The sequence below is a fragment of the Cyprinus carpio genome, chromosome A25 (assembly GCF_018340385.1).
Source record: "Cyprinus carpio isolate SPL01 chromosome A25, ASM1834038v1, whole genome shotgun sequence".
Taxonomy (NCBI): domain Eukaryota; kingdom Metazoa; phylum Chordata; class Actinopteri; order Cypriniformes; family Cyprinidae; genus Cyprinus; species Cyprinus carpio.
In genome coordinates, this window is record NC_056596.1 from 17,136,193 (window position 1) to 17,158,693 (window position 22,501).

Genomic DNA, 22,501 nt, shown 5'->3' on the forward strand with positions numbered 1-22,501 from the left:
GGTCATAGACAGAATCTCTGGCATGCTGTTGAAAACCAAAGCCAGTGAGTTTATAAAACCAAACGAGTATTACAGTCAAACACTGAATATTTGTGATTAGCTTCTTTTTAGAGCTGCTAGACGTCGTTGTAGTTATGCATTATGGACATCTTTCATCTATCCTCATGCAGATCATCTAAATGTCATCCACTTCACCGGATATACATGTGCATGATCTGAAATACTGCATATATTAATGCAATACTGGATATATTTATGCATTTCATGCTGTGTTATACATCATAGTATATAAAAGCATTATTACTGATGCATATTTTACCATTTATTTGCAGTAGACTGAACCCATAGACATTAATTTTAAATTATTCTGTCAACTATTTAACCCAGAATATTCTGCACTAATATCACAATATTAATTGTCATGCAGTAAATAGCTCTGTTTTAGAACTGAAATCAGACAATGGCAGAATGTAAGAAAGATATTCTGGATTCTGAATTTTATTATCATGAACTGTATCTATACTCTTCATCTAAAATCTTGAAAAGAAATAACACATTACAAAACAAAACACATATAAAAAAAAAATATAAAAAAATAAAAAGTCACAAAAAAACAAAACAAAAAAAAAAACAACCAAACAAAAAAAACAACCTTCTTGTTTGAGTAATAATAGGCAATACAGTTGATCTGCAATGCTGGAGAAAGCTCAACAAAATAAATAAACATATAAATAACCTTCCCTCACCCACCCATGCATTCAATTAATAAAAAAAACATCCACAGACAGACACTCAACGCTCTACATACAGGAGGAGTTGTGGGCGGGGCTTGAAGTGGGCGGGGCCAGGGGCGGAACTGGGTGGTTCACATTATCTTGAAAAATCCTGCCTTTGACCTAATACTATTTCTTCAGAGATCCTGACATCTTCCGCAGTCCCTTCATCCGGTAGAGCAGACCGTTGATAAAGTCCTGTGGTCAGAGAGAGAGCTTGGTTAAGGTTTAGTGTGCTGTAAGTTTAAAAAATGGTTTGGTTAATTTGTTATGAAAAACTGGCAACCATCTATGGTAACCTAACTTACAGTTTATCTATTAAAAGTTTTTACAGTTGCACTTTCTTATATGTTAAAATATATATTCTAAGCCCAAATTTGCATATACAATTTCACACAGTTTTAACATGAACAAAAAACAGTAAACTTTTTTGTCAGTCATACATAAATGAAACGGACATACTTCTGTAATAGTACTAATAAACTTGAAATGTATCATATAAAATTCAAATATTTAATAATAAAATGATGACATTACTATTTTTGTTTTTTGGGGTGTTGAAAATTACTGCCATATATGTAATATGAATCACATTAGGTTTATTAGTTTGTTTATGTTTATGTTGTATAATCCAAATGGATGGGGAAATTATATGCAATTAAAATTCATAAATCATAAATTTAGGCCTTTTTTTCAGTGCATCTGGTTTTTAGGGGGATTTTCTTCATAATATTCATATACAGTAAATACAAAAATAAAAAAAAATGACAAAAGCACATAACAAAATGACTAAAATGAAAATGGAAAATATAAAACACAAAAGCCTGCTCAAAATATTAATACATTCACTAATACTTTAATACAGCTGAAATAAAATAGAATGTACATATTAGATGAAAAACGTCATAAAACTTAAACAAAATAGTAATGTTGTCTTAGCAACTAAGTAAAATTAAGATGAAGTAAAATGACTAAAACTGCTAAAACTGATATAAATATGAACTAAAGCTTAATATATATATATATATATATATAATATATATATATATATATATATATATATAATATATATATAGATTGAGGGTTTTTTGAGAGTACTTATATTTGCGCTAGATTTAAGTCAATGAAAATGTTACTTCCAATGTTCCAATTGTAACTTCTAACAATTTTAACAAATAAACTTTAAAAAAAAAAACACGTTCAAAAAGAAAATCAGTCGTATTAAAATATTCTATTACATGACACCCATAAGTAAAGTAGGCTACTTAAGTAAAAAGATGGGTTTTATGCGTAGGTAAATAGCGCACATTTACATGAGGCTTCTTGCCCATTGCCTGTTATATTTGTGCAAAAATTCAAAGTGCATGACGCCCCTGGCCCCAGGGATTTTTAATTTAGATTTCTAAGGACCGCTTACTTAGGACCCACAAAACTCTAAACCCTCCTCTGTCTCTGAGTTTGTCTTACCTCCTTTGGCTTTCCACATTCTTGTAAAAGCTCCTGTTAAAAGACAGAACAGCTGGTACAACATCTGTACATGTTTGTCATAAAGTTATAGAAGCATGCAGTCACACTGATGCATTTCCATGCAGAGGTTATCTGTGTTGTGCTATGCGTCAGATGAAGCTTAAGCTGAGCATACATGCAGTCGAGATCTCTGCTCTTCATCGGTCAGCTCTAGAAGTTCATCGATGTCGATCTCCAGGTCAGGAATCTCCTCCTCCTGCACACACAATTAATGTGGCTGTTTCAGCAGATGATCATAACTGAGACACTGTGCATTTAATGCAATCGCTACTTTAATTGCGAAATAAATCTATTAATAATTATGAAAGTTATTGGTCCAGAAATGTAGCTGCCGATGCAATCAAACTGCAAACCATAAAAATTCTCAAAACTTATAAATGATAAATGAAACTCAAAATCAATAAGAATCAAGATACAAGAATCAAAAACAAAATATAATGACAAAATCACATGCATGCAGCATTAACATTTGAAAACAAAAAAAAAAACAGGAAAAAAAAATGTTCAAAAATAAATTTAATATATTTAAAAAAGGTATTTGCTAAAAATATATTTCATACATATAGTTATTTCAATATATTTTTTTAATGAATATTAGAAAACACCAAAAAAAAATAAATATATAAAAAAAAACGCTTTTAAAAATATATATTTCGAATAATATACAAAAATAATAAAAATAATATTATGTAAAATAAATGGCAAAAAAAATAAAACTAATTATAGTATACAATATATATATAGTATATAAATATGATATATATATAGATATATATATATATATATAATATAGATAGAGACTGTAAATAATGGTTATTATATTTTTCAAAAATATATAAAAAATGGCCATAAATTTATTTAATTGAGCTTCACTGTATACAGCATATATTTAGCATATAATCAAAACATATAGTAAAATAAAACAAAATTCATAATGTGTAAATCAGGAAAATTACCAATACATTTTCCAGTAAATGTATGCACATTGTCTTCAACCCTAAAACACTACGCAGTGCAATGCATACAATCCAGTAGTTGTATTTTGCACATTGTCTTCAACCATGAATCTTAAAAACACTATGCATTAGTGTGCAGTGCAATGCATAATTCAAAATACAGGTGAAACACATGCAAAAAATCAATTAACGCAGTACATTGGTTTCTTAGTGAATCTAATTTATGTCAGATATCAGGTTATACCTTGTGTGTAAGTGCTAATAGTCTTTGAGATTTAAGCTCAAAGCATCTCTGCTGGACTGTTTTAATGACATCCGCTCTTAAAAGCATCTCAAATTAGACAGATCAGAGAAATGAGGAGCCCCAGAGTGATGCCGCATTAGAAACCACACCATTGACTTTAAACTCAGCACACTAATTGCTGCTCACATAAATATTAGAGGACCTCAGAGATGAGAACTTTAGAGAAACTGCTGCGTTAGCAGGTGCTAATTACCCCAAAGGGCAGTTGCTTCTATTAGGCTCCATTTATGTATCTGTAAGAATCTTGTATTTTATTCACACATCACAACTTGTTGCATATTATGTTGCATTATTATGTTGTTTATATATCAATATGGCTACCATGGTGTCCAGTTAGAAGCATTTGATAATGTCCTAAAAGCAGTGTTGAAATTGTTAACTAAAACTATTAAAATAATTTTCCTTAATTGAAATAAAGCTGAAATAAAATAAAATAAATATAATAGATGAAAAACAAACTTTAAATGTTTGTTGACAATAACTGAAATAAAATAAGTCGATGTACTATTACTTAAAGTAAAACTGAAATCAAATTAAAGCTAAATAGAAATATTAAAATCTAATAACAACTAACAAAATTACTAAAAATTAAACTAAGATGAATATAAAAGTAATATAAAAATTTGACTAATTCAGAATATTGTTACATACATTAATATAATAATAAAGCTTTTTTGTTGACAATTAATTGAAGTAATACAAGACAAAAAAATTCAAATAATAATAAATTAAAACATAAATAAAAACAAAAAATTAACACAAAAATAAATAACAAAATAAACACTAAAAAGTTTCTTGGCAATGATCAGGTGAATTATTCCTTTACATGGTAATAACTGTACAACAGTCACAGCAAAGAAGGCCGTATTTCGGTCTCAGTTAGTGTTAATATGCGGGTGTGTTGTGTCTGAATGAGATTTCACGGATGTCAGGCGGTGCTTATTCCCTAATGTGGATCCATTACTAATCTGATCTTCCTTCCCGGGTTTTCTGCCTCAGGCTCACAGCCATCAAAACACAAACACTGCAAACACATTCACATAATATAGAAATGTTCTCCAGTAGCACTGATTGCAGTGGCCTTTGACCTCCCACAAATGTCAGCCATATACAAGATCATCCTTCACCATAATAAATAAATAAAAAAATAGAATACATTGATCCCCCCCTTTCAGTTTAAAAACTAGGCAAACCTACTCTTCAAATGTCACCCATATAATCCCCCACCTTTGATTGATTACAACAAAAAAAACAAAACTTCCCCTCAATAACAAATAATTCAAAGCAATAACCTAATTAAAAAAAAACAACAATTTTTCAAAAAAAAAAAATGAAAAACTTAAAAAAACCAAGTTCAGCCAGGATTGAAATCTTGGTTTCATTTTAGGAATAAATAAAAGTTTTTACTAAGTTGATTTTGGATATATTCTTGTATCACTGCATGAATCAGAAAATAAACACCAAAATAAAAAAAAACTCACCATGCTTTTAGGAATAAATATAACAAAATAATAACAAAACCTATATATGAACAAACACCTCAATAAAAACCTTCATAGATAGGAATAAAACTAAGTGTAAGTGCTGCTGAAGTGGAGAAAAAGCTCACAGACTTTAAAGATATTAATTTTCACCATGGTTTTAGAAATAAAATGTTATATACATTGGTGTGAATGATATATGAACAAACCCCTCAGTAAAAACCTTCAGAATATAAATAGAAATTAAACTGTTAATTTTCGTGTAAGTGCATGCTGCTGAAGTTAAGAAAAAGACTCATTTTGGGAAAATGGCCTCAAAAATATGTATTATAATTAAAACAGATTTAAATATATAAAAATGTTAATCAAACAGAATTCAGAATCAAATGACTTTATTGCCAGGTATGTTTACACATACTAGAATGAGATTTCGTGACAGAAGCAGAAGCTCCGCAGTGCAAGAGAATGTCAGAAACAAAAACACACAAGAAATAAATAAAAAAATACAAAAATACAAATCAGTAAGGTAAGGAATGACAAGATACAAATTTACAATTGTATGGCAGATATAGTACACAGTATTTATGTATGTACAGGTATTACTGTGCAAAAAAAATAATAATTTAAAAGTGTACACTAAGTATGGGTGTTTAGGATTAATAAGTATACTGTGTCTGTAATTATAAATAGTGTCATGTGTTCCACAGTTATTGGTCAAGTGTTCATTAGATGGATTTGCCTGGGGAATGAAACTGTTCCTGTGTCTGGCCGTTCCTGGTGCTCAGAGCTCTGTAGCCGTCGACCAGATGGGCCACAGTTCAAACAAGGGAGTGGTGCTGGATGTGAGGGGTCCGAGAGGGATTTTTGGCCAGCCCTTGTTGCTCACTCTAGTGGATAGGTACAGTTCTGTGAATTAGAAGGCATAGGGTTGTCCGAGATGATTCTCTCTGCAGATCCGGGACCTGACCTCTGTGTTCTTCTGAGGTGCAGAAGATTGAAGACGCTCCTGAGCTGAACCAGACAGTTTACTGAAGTGCAGAGGACTGGATTTCATGATGGCGGCAGTAGAACGTGTTTCAGCAGCTCCTGTGGCAAGGTTAGCGTTCCCCTCAGCTGGCGAAAGGAAGTACAACCTATGCTGGGCTTTGTCACAATGGAGTCATGTGATGTTCCCACTTCAGGTCCTGAGAGAGTGGTGGTGCCCAGGAACCTGAATTGACTCCACTGCAGTCACAGTGCTGTGAATGATGGTATGGCGGGGGAGGAGCAGGGGGGTTTCTTGCTGAAGGTCACGATCACCTCCACTGGTTTTGAGCGTGTTAAGCTCCAGGTTGTTGAGAGTACACCAGACAGCAAGCTCTTTACCTCATGTTGTAAGCAAGACTCGTCACCATCATGAATGAGGCGATGAGTGTGGTGTTCATCTGCAAACTCAGGAGCTTGGACAGAAGGGGTCCTAGATGTGCAATCATTAGTTACAGGGAGAAGAGCAGTGGGGAGAGAACAAAGCCCTGGGGAGTCAGTGCTGATTGTAGGGTGCTGGATGTGTATTCCCAGCATCCACTAGCTGCGGCCTGTCTTCAGGAAGCTGTTGGATCCACTGACAGCTGGAGGTGGGCACAGAGCGCTGAGTAGTTTGGGAGGAGAGGAGGTTGGGATGATCGGTTGAAGGCCCCGAGATGAAGTTTCCACAACAGGATTCTTCACATAAAGTCCTGATCTATCTAGGTGTTGCACGAACATAATGCAAGTCAATGTTACTGCATCGTCCACAGACCTGTTTTGCTCTGTAGGCAACTTGAAGAGGATACAGTAAGGGTCCAAGTTAATGTCCTTAAGGTGGGCAAGCACGTTTTTCAAATGACTTCATGACCCCAGACGTTAAAGGCCACAGGCTGTAGTCATTTAGTCCTAAAATTTGGATTCTTGGGCTAGGGACGACCGGATAGTATGAAGCATGAAGGACTTCACATTCCACAGTGATCGGTTGAGAATAGTTGTGAAGATGGGGGCTGTGGTCGCACAGATTTCAGACAAGCTGGGTTAACACAGTCTGGGCCTTGGGCTTTTTCCTTTTCTGCTTACGGAAGACCTGGCGCACCGCATCCTCGTTATCTGTATGCAGGTGTGGGGGAGAGGGGGGATGCAGGAGGTGTGAATGGTGAGAACGGTTGTGTGGAGAGGTGTTCAGGGCGGGTTGCAAGAGGTGTAAATGGTAGTGAACGGGTTGTGGGAGTCGTTCAGGGCAGTGAGGGTGTTCTTCAACCCTGCAGTAAAAACTCGTCAGTCGTCTGCCAGTCGTTGTTCTCAATTGATGGGGCTGGTGTCGTGTAATTGGTGATCTCTTTTCAGACTTTTCCACACTGATGCGTGAGTCGTCTGCGTTGTAAATGTGAACTGAGTGCCTATTTTATCAGAATAATTCCTCTTTGCCACTTTGATCTCCTCCGTCCAGGTGTGTTTTAGCCTGTTTTAAAGACAATGCCTGAGTCCGAAAGAAACACACTCCTGCAAAGCATCTTCTTCTTGGACTCTGACGGCGACAGCGGGCACATGGAGTGCTTGGCATGTGACAACTATCAAGTGCTGTCCTTCGCTTGATAGAAATTTAGTTGAACGTCCTGGTAGTGGGAATACACATAGGATCGCGCTCCAGGCATTAGGATCGCTGATAATAGAGACTAGCTTACACGTCTCTGTCACGTAATCTCGTACGGAGTCAGGGGATCAGTCGGGGACAGGCAGCTTCAGCTCCAAGCGTACATCAGCAATCAGTGAGAGCTCAAAAAAAGCAGTTAGTAAATCCTGCTCTGCTCTCATTAGTCCAATTCTTTTTACTAGTTCCTTACTTAGCAACGTTTGAGCTGAGCATTCACATAGGTTTCTAGGCCTGCTAACTGTATGGTACGGATAGAAGATGAATCAGACAGTGATCAGGCAGAGTCCCAAAGTGCGTCGGGCACAGAGATGCACATATGCATCCTTTGCGTACGATCTCGGGTGAGCAACAGTGATCATATGCAGTACTGTTTCTTGTGGGACATGTAGAAGGCTGTCTGTCTTTTGGCAGCTCACGGGAGCGGTTGGGCTATACCTGTCCCCAAAGAATGATTAAAATGGAAGTCTGGGTGTTGTTGTTCTGTGCTCTGTGATGATCAGGGAGTTCTGTTTTGCCAGGTTACTGTGGCGCTGCGGCGGGATAGTAAAGCTCAACCAGAATCCACGAGGTGAAAACTCCCGCGGCGAATAGAAAGGCTTGCACGGCTAATGAAGAGTGAGTGTTTCTCGATCTCTGCAGCACATCCTGATCAGACACAGTTGCATCTGTACACAACGTTAATTGCTGTAAAAGCACGTTCCGACGCCGCGCGCTTGCCCCGTTAATTTGCTCCTACGAGAATGCCGAGGTGAAAACGCCGCGAGCGATAGAAAGGTCGGCAGTTAATGGAGAGCGCTGTTTCAACGAGACCTCGCTGAGCCAGAGCACCATTTTTTTACCGTAGAGTACATACTCGTAGCAATTCAAGCGCACCGGTTCATTGATCGGTAGCAGACGACATGCACGGCGCCCTGAGCGAGCAAATCACCGTGTGGATTGACGTGTCGCTCGGTCCTCTGCCAGAAAGGCCCCAGATGAGCTCCGCGGTCCGAATAGCGTCATGCACCGCTCAAGTTTACCTTCCGTAGCAACGGACGGAGTGCAGCAAGTGGCTAGGTCAGAAATCCTTATTTGTCCGAGAGAGCACGATGGAGCGCTTCTGTTGATGCCGTATTGTTGGCAACGAGCGGCATAATTCTTTCAGATGAGATGGGCAGATAATGCAATGCGGCGTTCGATTTCCATGAGTCTCACGAGAGCGCCAGATTTTTCTCGTCTGCGCGTCCTCTTGAAGCGGTGATCAGCGAAGTGTCCACCGGACAAAAATGTCCCCGCAAAAACATCAGCATAGTCGAAAACGGGATATATGGGCGCTGTGTGGTGGCGAATGTCCAGCACATTCGTCCCTGGTGATGAATAATGATTGCAGGAATATAATAAAAGAAAGGACAAAACTAACAAAACACAAAAACAACAACTGCAGAGCACGTCACGGAGGCAAGCCCATCCCGTTATCGGCGCCAAAAGAACTAAGGGCACAAAAGGAACTAAGGGCTGTATGAAGTGGAGATAAAACTCTTTAAATATATGTATTTAATAAACATAAAAAAAAACAAAATATATGTAAAAAAAACCTAAATAAAAACCTTCAAAAAAAAAAATTAAATAAAACTAAATTTTGGTGTATGAAGTGGAGATAAAACTCTTTAAATATATGTATTTAAACTGAAATCTACAGACACAAATAGATAAAGTGCAATACACTTAAAAGTTTATTTTGAATGTTTTCCTTCCACTTGTCTGAAACAATGCTTTAAGAAGACCCCAAGTGCCCAAAAAATCTTAAACACGTGGTTTTCCATTTGTAAGTGTTATTGCTGTCCGTTCAGTTGCTGCATTATTACAATTTTATTATGTTAGAAAAATTTTCACCCAAAAGTGAGCAACAAACCCTGACAAAATGAGTGACACGAAAAAACCTCACTTGGGGCTTCGCATCAGATTTCATACAGACTATTGTTTATTAAGACACTAGAACAAATAAGTTTGTTGATGTGTGAAAGTAAATGCACCGACACAAAGTAGATCTTGTGAAAAGGGGTAGGGGTAGGGTTTTGTAAGAATTAGAAAAGAGTGTTGTATGTACCTATGGCTGTATATAAAAACAATAGTCTATGAAATGTGCCATATCGGGGATGAGGAGATGTAAGTAAGAAAAAGCTAGTGTGTGAGTGTGTGTGTGTGTGTAGTGGTGTGTGTGTGTAGTTGTCTGCTTGCAGATATGCAAATCAGAAAATCAATGAACATTTCAAAAACAAACAATAAAAATAAACAACAACAACCACAAAAACCACAAACCAACAACAAAGAAAACAAACCAAAACCAATACCACTAAAACACATTCACTCAAAATTCCTTTGAAATAGTTTCTTGAAACTCAAATTCAACTGTCATGAAAACCCACAAACCACAAAAACGCCCAATGATTGAAGGTCAGGGTAGGCAGGCGTAAACTGCAGGATCCAATGCACGCTCACGACTAATTAGAAATGCTATGAATAATGCTGGAGTATAAGCACAACACACCGAAACTTCAAAAAACCCACACACGGAAGAAACACATACGCTTACCCATAATAAAACCCATCCACAATGCCAATCAAAAAACACACAAACCACAAATTAACAAAACCATTAGCAAAACATTCTGATTATAAAAAACAAACAGAAGCTAATACACTGATATCTGGTGCTTAAAAACAAACAGAAGCTAATACACTGATATGAGGAGTGTATAATATTCCACTATAGTCTTATGAATAATACTATCTTAAGACAAAGCACTACAGGCAAAACATTTTTCATCCACACTGGTCAATTTTGAAATTTGGGGCTATTTGGCTATTTATAACATATTTATAAAATATAACATATTTACAAATGTAAAAAAATATATCCAAAATACACAAATAATTCATTATTTTATTGTACTTTCTATTTTCTTATTACTTTCTATTTTCTTATCTATTTGCGTCTGTAGATTTATATTATAATAACGTACATTTAAAGAGATTTATCTCCACTTCAGCAGCACTTACATACACCAAATTTTAGGGTGTTATTCCTATCTATATTCTGAAGATTTTTACTGAGGGGTTTGTTTAAATATCATTCACTTGAATTTATTTCTGCACTTTCTCTATTTGTAGATTTCAGTTAAAACATATATCTTTAAAGGCTGTTTTCACAAAATGAGTTTTTTCTCCACTTCAGCAGCACTTACATACACCACAATTTAGAGTTTTATTACTATATATATTCTGAAGGTTTTTACTGAGGGGTTTGTTCATATATCATTCACCTGGTTTTATACAATATTTAATTAATAAAAACATGGTACTTTTTTTCTGGCTGTCGACAGTATTTTTTAATTTAAGGGGTTATAAAAAGAGATATCCAAAATCCCCTCTATACATTTTTTTAGCTCTAATATGTCAACAAAATGAAGCTAGAATTTTGAACCTGAATTCATCCAATGTTCATATTTATTTTCTGTAAATTAGTGTATATTTAATTAGTTAATGCCTCATTTGCATCTTTAAATCTAACATCAGAAAACTTTTAATACAAAAATATATGCAAAAAAATTTGGAACAAAAAATAAACAATAAAATTATAAAAATGAAAATATACATACTTTATACATTTAGGTAAATTTTTTAGACTATTCACTTGGGGTGTCTTGCATTAAGCGTATATCTATACAGATGGATTATATCAGTGAAATGCACAAAAATACCACAGTAAATGAGAAAGCATGCTCTTTAAATGGAGCTGCTTTTGTATGTATTTAGGACACAACAGACATCTTTAAATCCCCTGAAGAAAATAATTCTAGAAAAGAAAGATATGTGTATGATAAAGCAGTCCTCATATTATATTTGTATCAAAAATAAATCAATCATCTTCTCTTTTGTCATCTGACGGCTACAGTATAGAAAAAACACACACACACACACACTGAACATGTACACCATCCAACTACATTCAACACTTTCTCTCTCATACACACACCATGCTGAAAGATCTGCACCGCTGAATGCTTGAATGTTTCACATGTCCTTGGGTGCTTGTGTTTAGTAGTGACAGGTCAGGGTCAGACATTAACCATGACTGCTAAGCTGGATATTTAAAATGTTGAGGCAGAAGTGATTTCCTCTGTTCTTGTAATCTGTTATCTAATATTTGATATATTCACTTCTATTCCAGCCCTGTCTGGTGATGGGTTTAGTGACCTGTAACTTGCTATTTCTGAGGTGAGTGTTGTTGAAAGTGAAGCTATAGTGAAATGAATGATGACAAAAAAATATTAACAAAACACTCAACTCTCCAAAGACTCCAAATCCTGAAATAGCAATTATATATATATAGTTACATTAAACAATAGAGAATATATATATATATTATATATATATATATATATAGAGCTGAATAATCAGTGATGTATTTATATATATATAGTTACATTAAACAATAGAGAGCTGAATAATCAGTGATGTATTTCAGTGTTCAGTGTTTGATATCTTGCTTTATTTACCGCTCTATCTGTATTTGATGTTGAATTATATTAGTTTCAAACTTAATAGTTAATATTAAGGATTTGTTTCAATTGATTGGTTCACTTGAGATTTTCAATGCAGTTGCATGACACCGTTTTTTTGATTACAAGAAATATACGCAAACTAAACATAAAAATGCATTGGAAATCTCTCATTTCTGATACTGAAGAGATGAGAAATGAATCCTTGTTCCTTGATACTGTATCTTACATTTATGCATTTGAAAGACACTTTTACATTGCTTTGCTCACATCATGCTCTATTTCTTGAGCTACAGAAACTGCTTGGATATTTTTGGTATAATACAAGACAGTACAGTACACCAGTACACCAGTGTACGGCTGATATATGCAAGATATCATATCACAAAAGCACATGGTGTAGTTTCTCATGTTATCAGAGTGGTGTAGACCAGTGGGTTAAGATTGTAACAAAAAGGTTGTAGGTTCAGTTATCATTAAATAACACATGAGTTACTTCCTGCAGATCTAAAAGTAGAGCATGGTGTTTGCAATTCAAAGCAATTAAAATAAATGCACATTTTTTGATAAAAGATGCAAATGCATTAATGTAAATTAGTCCTAAAACTACTATTAGTGGCAAATGCATTAATTGTAAATTATAGTCCTAAAACTACGATTATACTGTGTGATGACATTTCACTTACCCAAAAATCTCACAAAGGGGAATTAGCATGAAGGCTGGGCAAAATTATGGGGGAACACAATAACTGTGGCAAGGTTCTTTCAAAAGGCGTTAAACACTCAGGTTTGATTTTAGTTTAATCTATAATGCACCATAACCACTAAGGATGATTAAACTAAGATATCAGTCTGTAGGTTATTAGATAGAGTGTGTAAAAGGGCATATCAGTATGCCCATTTTCGTACATGACCTAGGATTCGCCTCTTGGGGAACATTCTTATCGTTTGTGTGTGGTGTGGGTGTGTGTGTATGTGTGGGTGTGTGTGTGTGATGTGTGTCACTGTGTGTGTGTTGGTGTGTGAAATAGTTAATAAAAAAAACAAAAAAAGATTAATCAACTGATAGTAGTAGTAATAATGTCAACTAAAAACAAAAATATTAATTTAATAAATTAAAAAATGATTCTATAATGTCTCAATGATACTAAAATAACACTGATTGTAATCACTTTCAGAACGATAAACAGAACGTTATGGTGTGTCCGACTGGAGTGGTATAGTTATCGTTACAGTTATCATACTTACTGTGAACGTGTCTTAACCTTAAAGGTGCATGCATAAACTACAGGCTTGGTGAAGGATTGCAGATTTCAGGTGTTCGTTGCGTGTCTTGTCGTGCTGGGCGAGATTGGCATTAGACCAGCTGTCAGTCAGCGGGCTGCGGGTTATAATCAGCACATGTGGGCGGAAGAACCTTCTTCTCGCGCGTCTGTGTCTCAGAGAGGGAAGGTGGAGGAAAAACAACTAGAAAAACAACATCTAGATTGTTCCAAACATAGCACTCACCTTCTCTCTCTTAATGTATCACATGATCCTCAGCGGCATCGATGTACGATCACACACTCATCGCTTCATGCTGAAACAGGCACCAACCAATTGAATCAGCTGTTGCCATGTCAGCGCGGGGCGCCGCGTGGATACCAGTCTCTCTGGATGATCGCGGCAGGATGTTGCGCGTCTTCTCAGTATGTCCGTGACGTCGCATCAGTGACGTCATTGCACATAGGCATACACACATCAACCACCGTCACTCAGACATATAAAAACACTCACAACAATCCACCCACACTGTACACTTAAAAAAAATACATACATCAATAATTGTGTTTGTCAGTATGATGCCTGTACACTGGACATATTATACTTCTTCATTGCTTTGTGCAAAAATTGTGTTTGTTGATCTCTACAAATTGTTTGTGTATCTTTTTTTATGTTTTTAGTCAGATGACAGTTGCTGTGGATAACATATATTGTGAATATATTAAGGTATATCTGAATATAGTTATAAGTCTGAATATATAAATGTAAATTGTGAGTATGTCATTTAGATAAGTGATATGCACTTACATTAATATATTATGATATCTGCATTAATACATGTATACAGGCTGTATAGGCATACTGTTTATATATATATATATATATCTATATAGTATATTTAAGGGGTGCGATTTGTTGAAAAAAAACAGTAGGGGGGGATGTTTGAAACATTTTTAATTCATAAAAATAAATCATTAGAAACCTGTAACTTCATCACTGCATCTGCAGGAATTGTTAAAATCTTTTTTCTTATTAACTCCATATGAAGCAGCCTAACGCATAATATTTTAACCTCTAATAGCTTTATCTTTCCCCCACATATGAACTGTGATCATGCACAATGAAAAAACACGCAAGAATTAAATCCCCTTCGCAGTAACATTGATAGTGCCACTCGGCTAGACATGTCAAAATTTTTATGAATGGTTTAAACTAAATGGCACAAACGTAGTGTCAAACTTAAACATAAAGTAGGCTATAGTGTAGGCCTTATGCATCATACTAGGAAAAAACAGTCTGCTTTGATGACGGGACTTCTGTCGTCTTTTTCTGCTTTCTGTGTGGGAGCCGTCATCTGCGGCATGTCGTCCCTCTTTTACCCACATTTCGTTCTGCGAATCTCCGGGCAGGGAAAGTAGGCAACCCCTGGCCCATTTATGGAAATGAACAGTAGGTTGTTCAGTGTGGAGAAGTTTGTTTGTTTATTTGACTTGGGATACATTCTGTAAAGCCGTACATGGATCAAAGCTAATGGACAGGATCAGATAAATTAGCCGCAACTTCATCTATTGTATCAGAAGGCTAGCGCTGACAGTGGGTCGTCCATTTCGGATTTTATTGTTCTACTATCGCACTGACAGTTCACATTACAGCGCTTTACTTCGTTTATATATCAGCCTCTGCTGAACCACGGATTGATTGCAAAAGTAAACATCACAGTAGAAACAGTTTTACTGCTGCTTTTAAAGTAATAACGTTAACTTTACAGCGATGCTGAGCTACAGTGAAATGATAGAAAAGACACATGCATTATCTGTGTTATCTAAACGCCTCATTCGCGCCGGACCTCTACATTGACTTAACATTGAAATCACTCGCGGCAGACGCTCAAGAGTGAGTGAGTAATCAAAAAACCTTTGCTTTAGCCTCAAAAAAACCAAACACCGAAACTAAACACTAACTCCACCATACAAACAGATAATCAGATTGTGATGTTTATTCCCGCTTCAGTAATATGCTGAATATGCTGGCTTCCTTTGTTTCGACACACAGCTCCACTGCCATCTGCCCAGCGGACCGGGCTTCTCACCGTTCTCGCAAGTGTTGATAGGCTATTACTCGTGAGGTGTAACCAATCAGATAGCGCGTGGGCGGGACATTGAGGAAGTCTGCAGAGTAGTGAATACAGAGAGGGCTGCGCGGCAGCTATATCAGAGCCAGCCAAAGTAGCGCATTTAAAAATAAAATTGACTTTAATCAACCACGGATCCGTTGATAAGTTTTGTGATCCGTCTCGCCACTAGTGTTAGTAGCAACTGATCACTTTGAGGGGGGAATAAATTTATCCCCATCGGGGATAAAAATAATAAGCAGAGAGGCGGGATACATGACCAGAAAGGGGGAAATCCCACGGCACCCCCCCGGCAAATGCATATACAGGATTTAAACATATATTGCTATTTACATTTAAATATTTAGCATTACAGGATTTAAACATATATTGCTATTTACATTTAAATATTTAGCATTATACTTTATATACTCAAGATTTATAAATTTACTGATTTACAATAATATAGTCAGAATTAGAACTATATACTAGAATCTATATATTATATATACTTCTATACATAAATTCATGATTTACATTTATATATTCAGTTTTATATCTATATATAGTAGTTTTTAATTGTAATATTAAATTCATGATTTACATTTATATATTCAGTTTTATATCTATATATAGTAGTTTTTAGTTGTAATATTACAATATATAAAACCAACTCTCTCGCTCTCTGTATAATAGCTACGTTTACATATACTGTATAATGTCCAATTCTTATGGTATGTATACATTTATCAGTGCATTGTCTTGTCCTGTAGACGTATGTTGTAAGTGCATTCCTGTACACATGATTTTTGCTTGGTTTTCAGACTGAGGAAGGAGATGAAATGTTTTTCCGTGGAAATTGACATCATGTCAGATGTAAGCGGTGGAGGTTCATATAAAGGCACTGAGACACTCAGCACTGCTCATATAGATCCAGTCGATCAATAAAGAAAAACCAGTGCATGAGATGTTCCTCATTTGTAATTCGCTTTGGATTAAAGCATCTGCTAAATGAATAAATGTATGTAAGATTTCAACACATTTCTGAAGCTTTAAGCTGTAAAATGTTCCTCCTTGATTTCACTCTTGACTCAGAATGACTGATATGTTCAAACAAGACATGATCACATTTATTGCATACTGTGGTGGTACCATGGTAAAATTATGTAACTTCCCTCAAGTATTCCTCATAGACAACAATGAGATTTAATAGAGATATTTACTAGCATCTCTTGCTTCTCAGATGTTATTCCTGAGAAAAGGACTCCAGGGATCTCACATGTGTGAGTTTCCAGAAGAGATCCCAACAATGTCGCTCAATTAAATTGCAATTAAAAGTCAGAGCTCTCAATATGACCTAATTTCTCCTCAAATGATCTGAGCTGCTCCATATATATGTCAAAGGATGACAACAAGTAGTGACTCATTGAAGGAGGAGTTTTAGGTGAAACATGCACAAAGTCACCATCTGTGCATGATTATTTTTCTGCATTATTTACTTCAGTCTGAACGTGCTGTAATGAGGCTCAGAGCGTCTGTCTCTCTGGATCTGTCTTACCTCGCAGTCGTACAGCAGGTGCAGCTGCCCATCGATCCACTCCTCGACGTCCAGCCTCCTCTGGAGGTCTTTGCGGTTGTATTTGACCGTCAGTTTGCCCAGTTTGCGTTGGGCAGGTTCCTCCTCTTTGGTCTGAAACATCACTCTGGACTGGGTGCCCGGCTCCGACGCCATGCCTGCCATAACCTCACACGGATGGGGAAAAGTCCAAGAGACGGCTGTCTCTCTCGCTCTCTCTGTGTGTCTGTCTCACAGATTCAAATACAGGGTCCTTCGGTCACCGTCCTGCTGCTGTTTGCTCCTCGGTGTGTGTCTCTCTATACTGCAGTGTGTTTCTGACTCATGTTCGTGGTGTTTCTGTCCGACAGCCTGCTTTAGCTCCTGTCTTCTGTCTGCACTCTACTAACACTGACTCCCTCCCTCCCTCCCTCTCTCTCTCTCTCTCTCTCTCTCTCTCTCTCCCTCTCTCCCTCACTCTCTCTCTCTCTCTCTCTCTCCCTCTCCCTCCCTCCCTCTCCCTCTCTCACTCTCCCTCCCTCTCTCTCTCCCTCTCTCCCTCTCTCTCTCCCTCTCTCTCTCCCTCTCTCTCTCCCTCTCTCTCTTCCACTAACTACCTCTCCACCTCTCTCTCTCTCTCTCTCTCTCTCTCTCGCTCACTGTGTGCTAAGAGGAACATAGTTTAACTCAAGACTGATAACATGCCGTAAGATCAGGGTCAGAGGCCAAAATACTTGTTTTAAAGCGCTTCTGGCTATCATATGCAATGGTAGAGTTAAAAATTACATTTGTATTTATTCGCTAGGCAAATGCTTTTATTTAAAAAAAAGTAACAAAAATATTTCATTAATTTAATTTTAAAATAACTAAGTATGTGTAGCTTTTGATTCTCTAATTGTACGTTTTTAATGGATTTGTAAAGAAAATATGGAAATGTGGTGTTTGACTTAAAACTCACCATCACAAATGTGAGTGGTTGCCAGGGTGTTGCTATGTGGTTGCTTTGGTGTTTTGGGTGGTTGCTAAGGCATTGGTATAAGATTGATAAAATGTTCTGAGTGCTTTGTGGGTTCTGGGTTGTTTTGGGTGCTTAAAGTCCACACAAAAATAAAAATTCTGTCATTAATTATTCACCCTCATGTCATTCCCATAAGACTTTTGTTCATCTTCCGAACACAAATTAAGATATTTTTGATGAAATCCGAGAGCTTTCTGACTCTGCATAGACAGCAAGGGAACAGCCACGTTCAAGGCCCAGAAAGTCGTTAAGACCTCATTAAAACAGTCCATGTGACGTCAGTGGTTTAACTGTAGTGTTATGAAGCTACGAGAATTCTCCACTGCGTGTTCACAAGAGTACCACGACGGTTGCCAGGGTGTTGCTATGCATTTGCCAGGATCTTCTGGGTGGTTTCTAGGTCATTTTTTTTATAGATTTTGAGTGACTGTTAGTGTCTTAGTGTGTTCAGTTGTTTCTAGGGTGTTCCGGAAATTTCCTGGGGGTTGCTAAGCTGTTGCTAGGGTGTTCTTGTTCTAAATTTTAGCCAGGGTTGTTGCTATGTGTTTGCTAGGGTGATCTGGGTGGTTGCTAGGGCATTGGTATAAGGTTGCTAAAATGTGTATGCTGTTAGTGTGTTGCTATGTGGGTGCTTAGAGTGTTGTGTGGGTGCTTAGAGTGTTGTTAAGCTGTTTCTGCAGTGTTTTGGGTGGTTGCTAAGGTGTTGCTAGGGTGTTCTGAATTGTTGCCAAGGTGTTGCTACGTGGTTGTTTCAGTTTGTTCGGGTATTGTGACTGGTTGCTAGGGCATTGGTTTAAGGTTGATACTAAGATATTCTAAATGGCTCTTATTGTGGTTTCTGTAGTGATCTGATCTGGTGCTTGGAGTGTGGCTAAGCTGTTGCTAGGGTGTTCTGGGTGGTTGCTAAGGGGTGGTTTATTTTCTCAAGTGAAAAGAGTCTCTGTGATATCCACATAGCTGTATATTAGCAATGCTGATTCTGAAGCACACCTCGTTTTCTCAGACACTTTGCCCCATTATCAGAGGTAATGGTGCTTTCATTACAAGTGATATCCTGTGCCAGGAGGAAATGGAGAGTAATAGATGTGACTCTGCCCCGTTTTGATTAAATGGGGATCAGCAAAGAGCCATATATGGCAGAATCATCCTCTCTTAGCAGCTGATAAGTCAGCTGTCACTTAGAGCTGCTGGCCAGATCATAAAGTTTCCATTTACCGCCACTAAGCTCATTTTCCCACAAGGCTGATGGTGTTTATGGAGAGAAACTCTGTTATCAGTTGATGTGCATGCAGGTTATTCACAATATTTCCAGGACACTACAATGATTACATGATTAATGTAAAATAAACCAGTTTTTGTAAGTCCAATAGTCAAATACTGTTTGGCCTCTCCAGTTTCTCTGTATTTATAGTGAATGGTCCTTGTGTGAATATCCACAAAACTGGAAATTTATACGAGCAATATTCTATTTTAAAAGGAAAAATTTAAACGATAAAAAAAGAAGAATTAGGTAGAATCAAATCAATCAATATTGCTATTATGTGTAATCATGTAATCATTAATTGTAGTCTGATTACGAGTATTTAAAAATGTAATATAATCTAATTACAAGTGCTTAATTTTTGTAATCTGATTGCATAATCAAAATTGCATGCAGTCAATTACTACCCAGCGCTGTCAACAGATAACTGTGGAGCTGCTGATGTCAGAAAACAGGCACAGAGAATGTAAAAGAGTACTGGAATGTGTTTATTTTGCTTTGGGATTCATTTAAACTCTTTAATAAGTTAATGTAAGGCTTCTTTTTATCTAGTGTCTGTATAAAGCTCAAGTATGACAGAAGTGCAGTCACTTGTATCTAGCAGTGCAGATTATCTATTTGTTCACCCATCAGAAAGCCTCCAAACATGCATTAGAAATCAACCATGTCTTTTATAGCTGCCATTATCAGGCGTGTGGCTGATAAGGCCTGGAACTAAATGGGTGCACCTTAATAAATGATGGATAAGGAGACGCAGCAATGCAACAGACTGGAGTGCTTTGGACAGAACAAAACTTGATATGCGAGAAACACATTTATGGTGCCCACATCGCATCAAACATTGCTTCAAGCTGTCCAAACAGAATTCTGGGGTGTATTCCCATGTCAAAGTGTACACCAGGCCAGACAAAAGGCATGCATTGGCTATTCCAAAGATCCGATTTCGATAATAACAATGGCTGCCGCTTTTCCCCTTTGTTTTGTCAGCGAATATCAGTCAAGTGCAGCTTCGCTGCTTCTCTTGCCAATGTGCCGTCTGTTACAAACTCTAAATTATTGAGCAACGCAGCAGCTCATCTTTCACAGCCAACAAATTCATTCATCCGAGCCAAGACTCAAAAATAGGGCCAGCCGATGATACAGGGCATGCATTCCATAGGAACGCTGTGCTTTCAAGAAAAAATAATGAATTTTATTGAGAAAAATGTACATGTACATTGATGGAGTGTTGTGGATGGTTGCCAGGGCGTTGCTATGCAGTGCATACAGTATGTGTTCTGCAGGCTAATAATGTGTTGCCATGCAGTTGCTAGGATGTTGTGGATGGTTGCCAGGGTGTTGCTATGCAGTTGAACATACGTTCTGTAGGTTAGTGTGTTGCCATGCAGTTGCTAGGGTGTTGCGAAGGGTTGCCAGGGCATTGCTATGCAGTTGCTATGGTTTTTTGCATATGTGTTCTGTGGGTTGATAGTGTGTTGCCATGCAGTTGCCAGGGTGTTGTGGATGGTTGCCAAGGTGTTGCTATGTCATTGCATATGTGTTTTGTGGTTAATAGTGCTTTGCCATAGTTGCATACTGTATGTGTTCTGTTGGTTAATAAAGTGTTACCATGCAGTTGCTAGGGTGTTGTGGATGGTTGTCAGGGCGTTGCTATGTCATTGCATATGTGTTTTGTGGTTAATAGTGCTTTGCCATATTTGCATATGTGTTCTGCTGGTTAATATAGTGTTACCATGCAGTTGCTAGGGTGTTGTGGATGGTTGTCAGGGCGTTGTTATGCAGTTGCATGTGTATTATCTTGCAGTGTTTTGTGGTTAATACGTGCTTTGCCATAGTTTGCATATGTTATGAGTAATAAAGTGTTACCATGCAGTTGCTAGGGTGTTGTGGATGGTTGTCAGGGCGTTGTTATTTAATCATTTTAAAAGAAGTAGTTAATAGTGTGTTGCAATGCAGTTGCTAAGGTGGTTGCTTACTGGCACAAATGAGAAGATTCTCTGTGAGATTCCGCTCTCTAGATTTGCCTCAAGTCCTTCCTTAATGTGCTTAGAAGAGTATGTCAGTGATGTAAATGCATGATCAGCCTCACCATAGTGTGTTTCAGTTCTTACATAAGGACATTCACCGAGCCTGAGGCTGAACTGCTGTGTGGAATGTGTGCGTATCCCTTTGTCTCTGAATGACATCGGTCCAGGATGAGTCAGCGAGTGTTGGCTGTGTTATCAAAGCTCAACATTGTTGTCTTTAACACTCCCACAGAGTGCTGATGATGGTGTTCAGGAGCTTTATGTGTCACTGCCATCTACTGTTTGTAGTGAAGAACTGTAGGTTACATGAGCTCTGGCTTTGAACAACACATCTTTTACATTTTTATGCATTTGGCAGACAATATATATTGTCTGCCAAATGCATAAAAATGTAAAAGATGTGTTGTTCAAAGCCAGAGCTCATGTAAGAGTCATTCTATAATTAGGGGTACATGTCATGTCCTTGGACTCTATTTTCAATTTTACAATTTTTTCAAAAACTTTTCACTTCAAACAATGATAACTTTTATATCAGGGGACATTTCTAATTTATTTAATACAAAAATCCAACAGATATCCATCTTTTATCTTGCAAAAAAATGGCATATTCTATACTGCAGTTTGCTGTTTTTGTGCTGTCCGATTTGGTAAATGTGAGGTTTTGCTCTTCAGATTAACTCTAAAAATACATGTTTCTGTATATATTTCTCATAAATATTTGTCCAAAATAATCATTAAATTATGAGAAACGTGCTATGGAAGCAATATAGTCTCACAATTATGAGAAACGTGTTTTAAAATTGTTTTTGCTCATGCATCTACATTAAATCATACATTTTGTGTATGTCTGAGAAATCAGTGTCAACTGTGTTACTCCCTATAAAACTATGGAAGCAGATTAGTCTCAAATATAATTCACCCAAAAAACACGATTCACACATGCGTAGACAATTTCACATGCATGAAACCTAATTCACGTACACACCAAAAAAATTCACAAATATCTACGAATTGTGTTTTGCATTT

At 37.0% G+C, this 22,501-nt stretch overlaps 1 protein-coding gene across 1 annotated transcript; it reads right to left on the reverse strand.

Annotated features, from left to right (window-relative positions):
* Positions 1-738: 738 nt before the first annotated feature.
* LOC122135637 (protein phosphatase 1 regulatory subunit 14B-like) lies at positions 739-17,590 on the reverse strand. Its single transcript, XM_042715741.1, has 4 exons — positions 17,173-17,590; positions 2,416-2,496; positions 2,241-2,273; positions 739-971 (listed from the first exon to the last, which is right to left on the reverse strand). Exons 1-4 carry the CDS (start codon positions 17,353-17,355, stop codon positions 903-905), a joined length of 366 nt encoding a protein of 121 aa, XP_042571675.1. The 5' UTR covers positions 17,356-17,590; the 3' UTR covers positions 739-902.
* Positions 17,591-22,501: the final 4,911 nt, after the last annotated feature.

What these genes read in the sequence shown, in the direction of transcription:
- LOC122135637 (XM_042715741.1), bottom strand. Translation starts at nt 17,355, where the DNA reads ATGGCAGGCATGGCGTCGGAGCCGGGCACCCAGTCCAGAGTGATGTTT. An exon ending in AGCAGAGATCTCGACTGCAT is followed by an intron (nt 2,274 to 2,415) that starts GTATGCTCAGCT and finishes GTCTTTTAACAG; the next exon opens with GAGCTTTTACAAGAATGTGG. An exon ending in AATGTGGAAAGCCAAAGGAG is followed by an intron (nt 972 to 2,240) that starts GTAAGACAAACT and finishes CTCTGACCACAG; the next exon opens with GACTTTATCAACGGTCTGCT.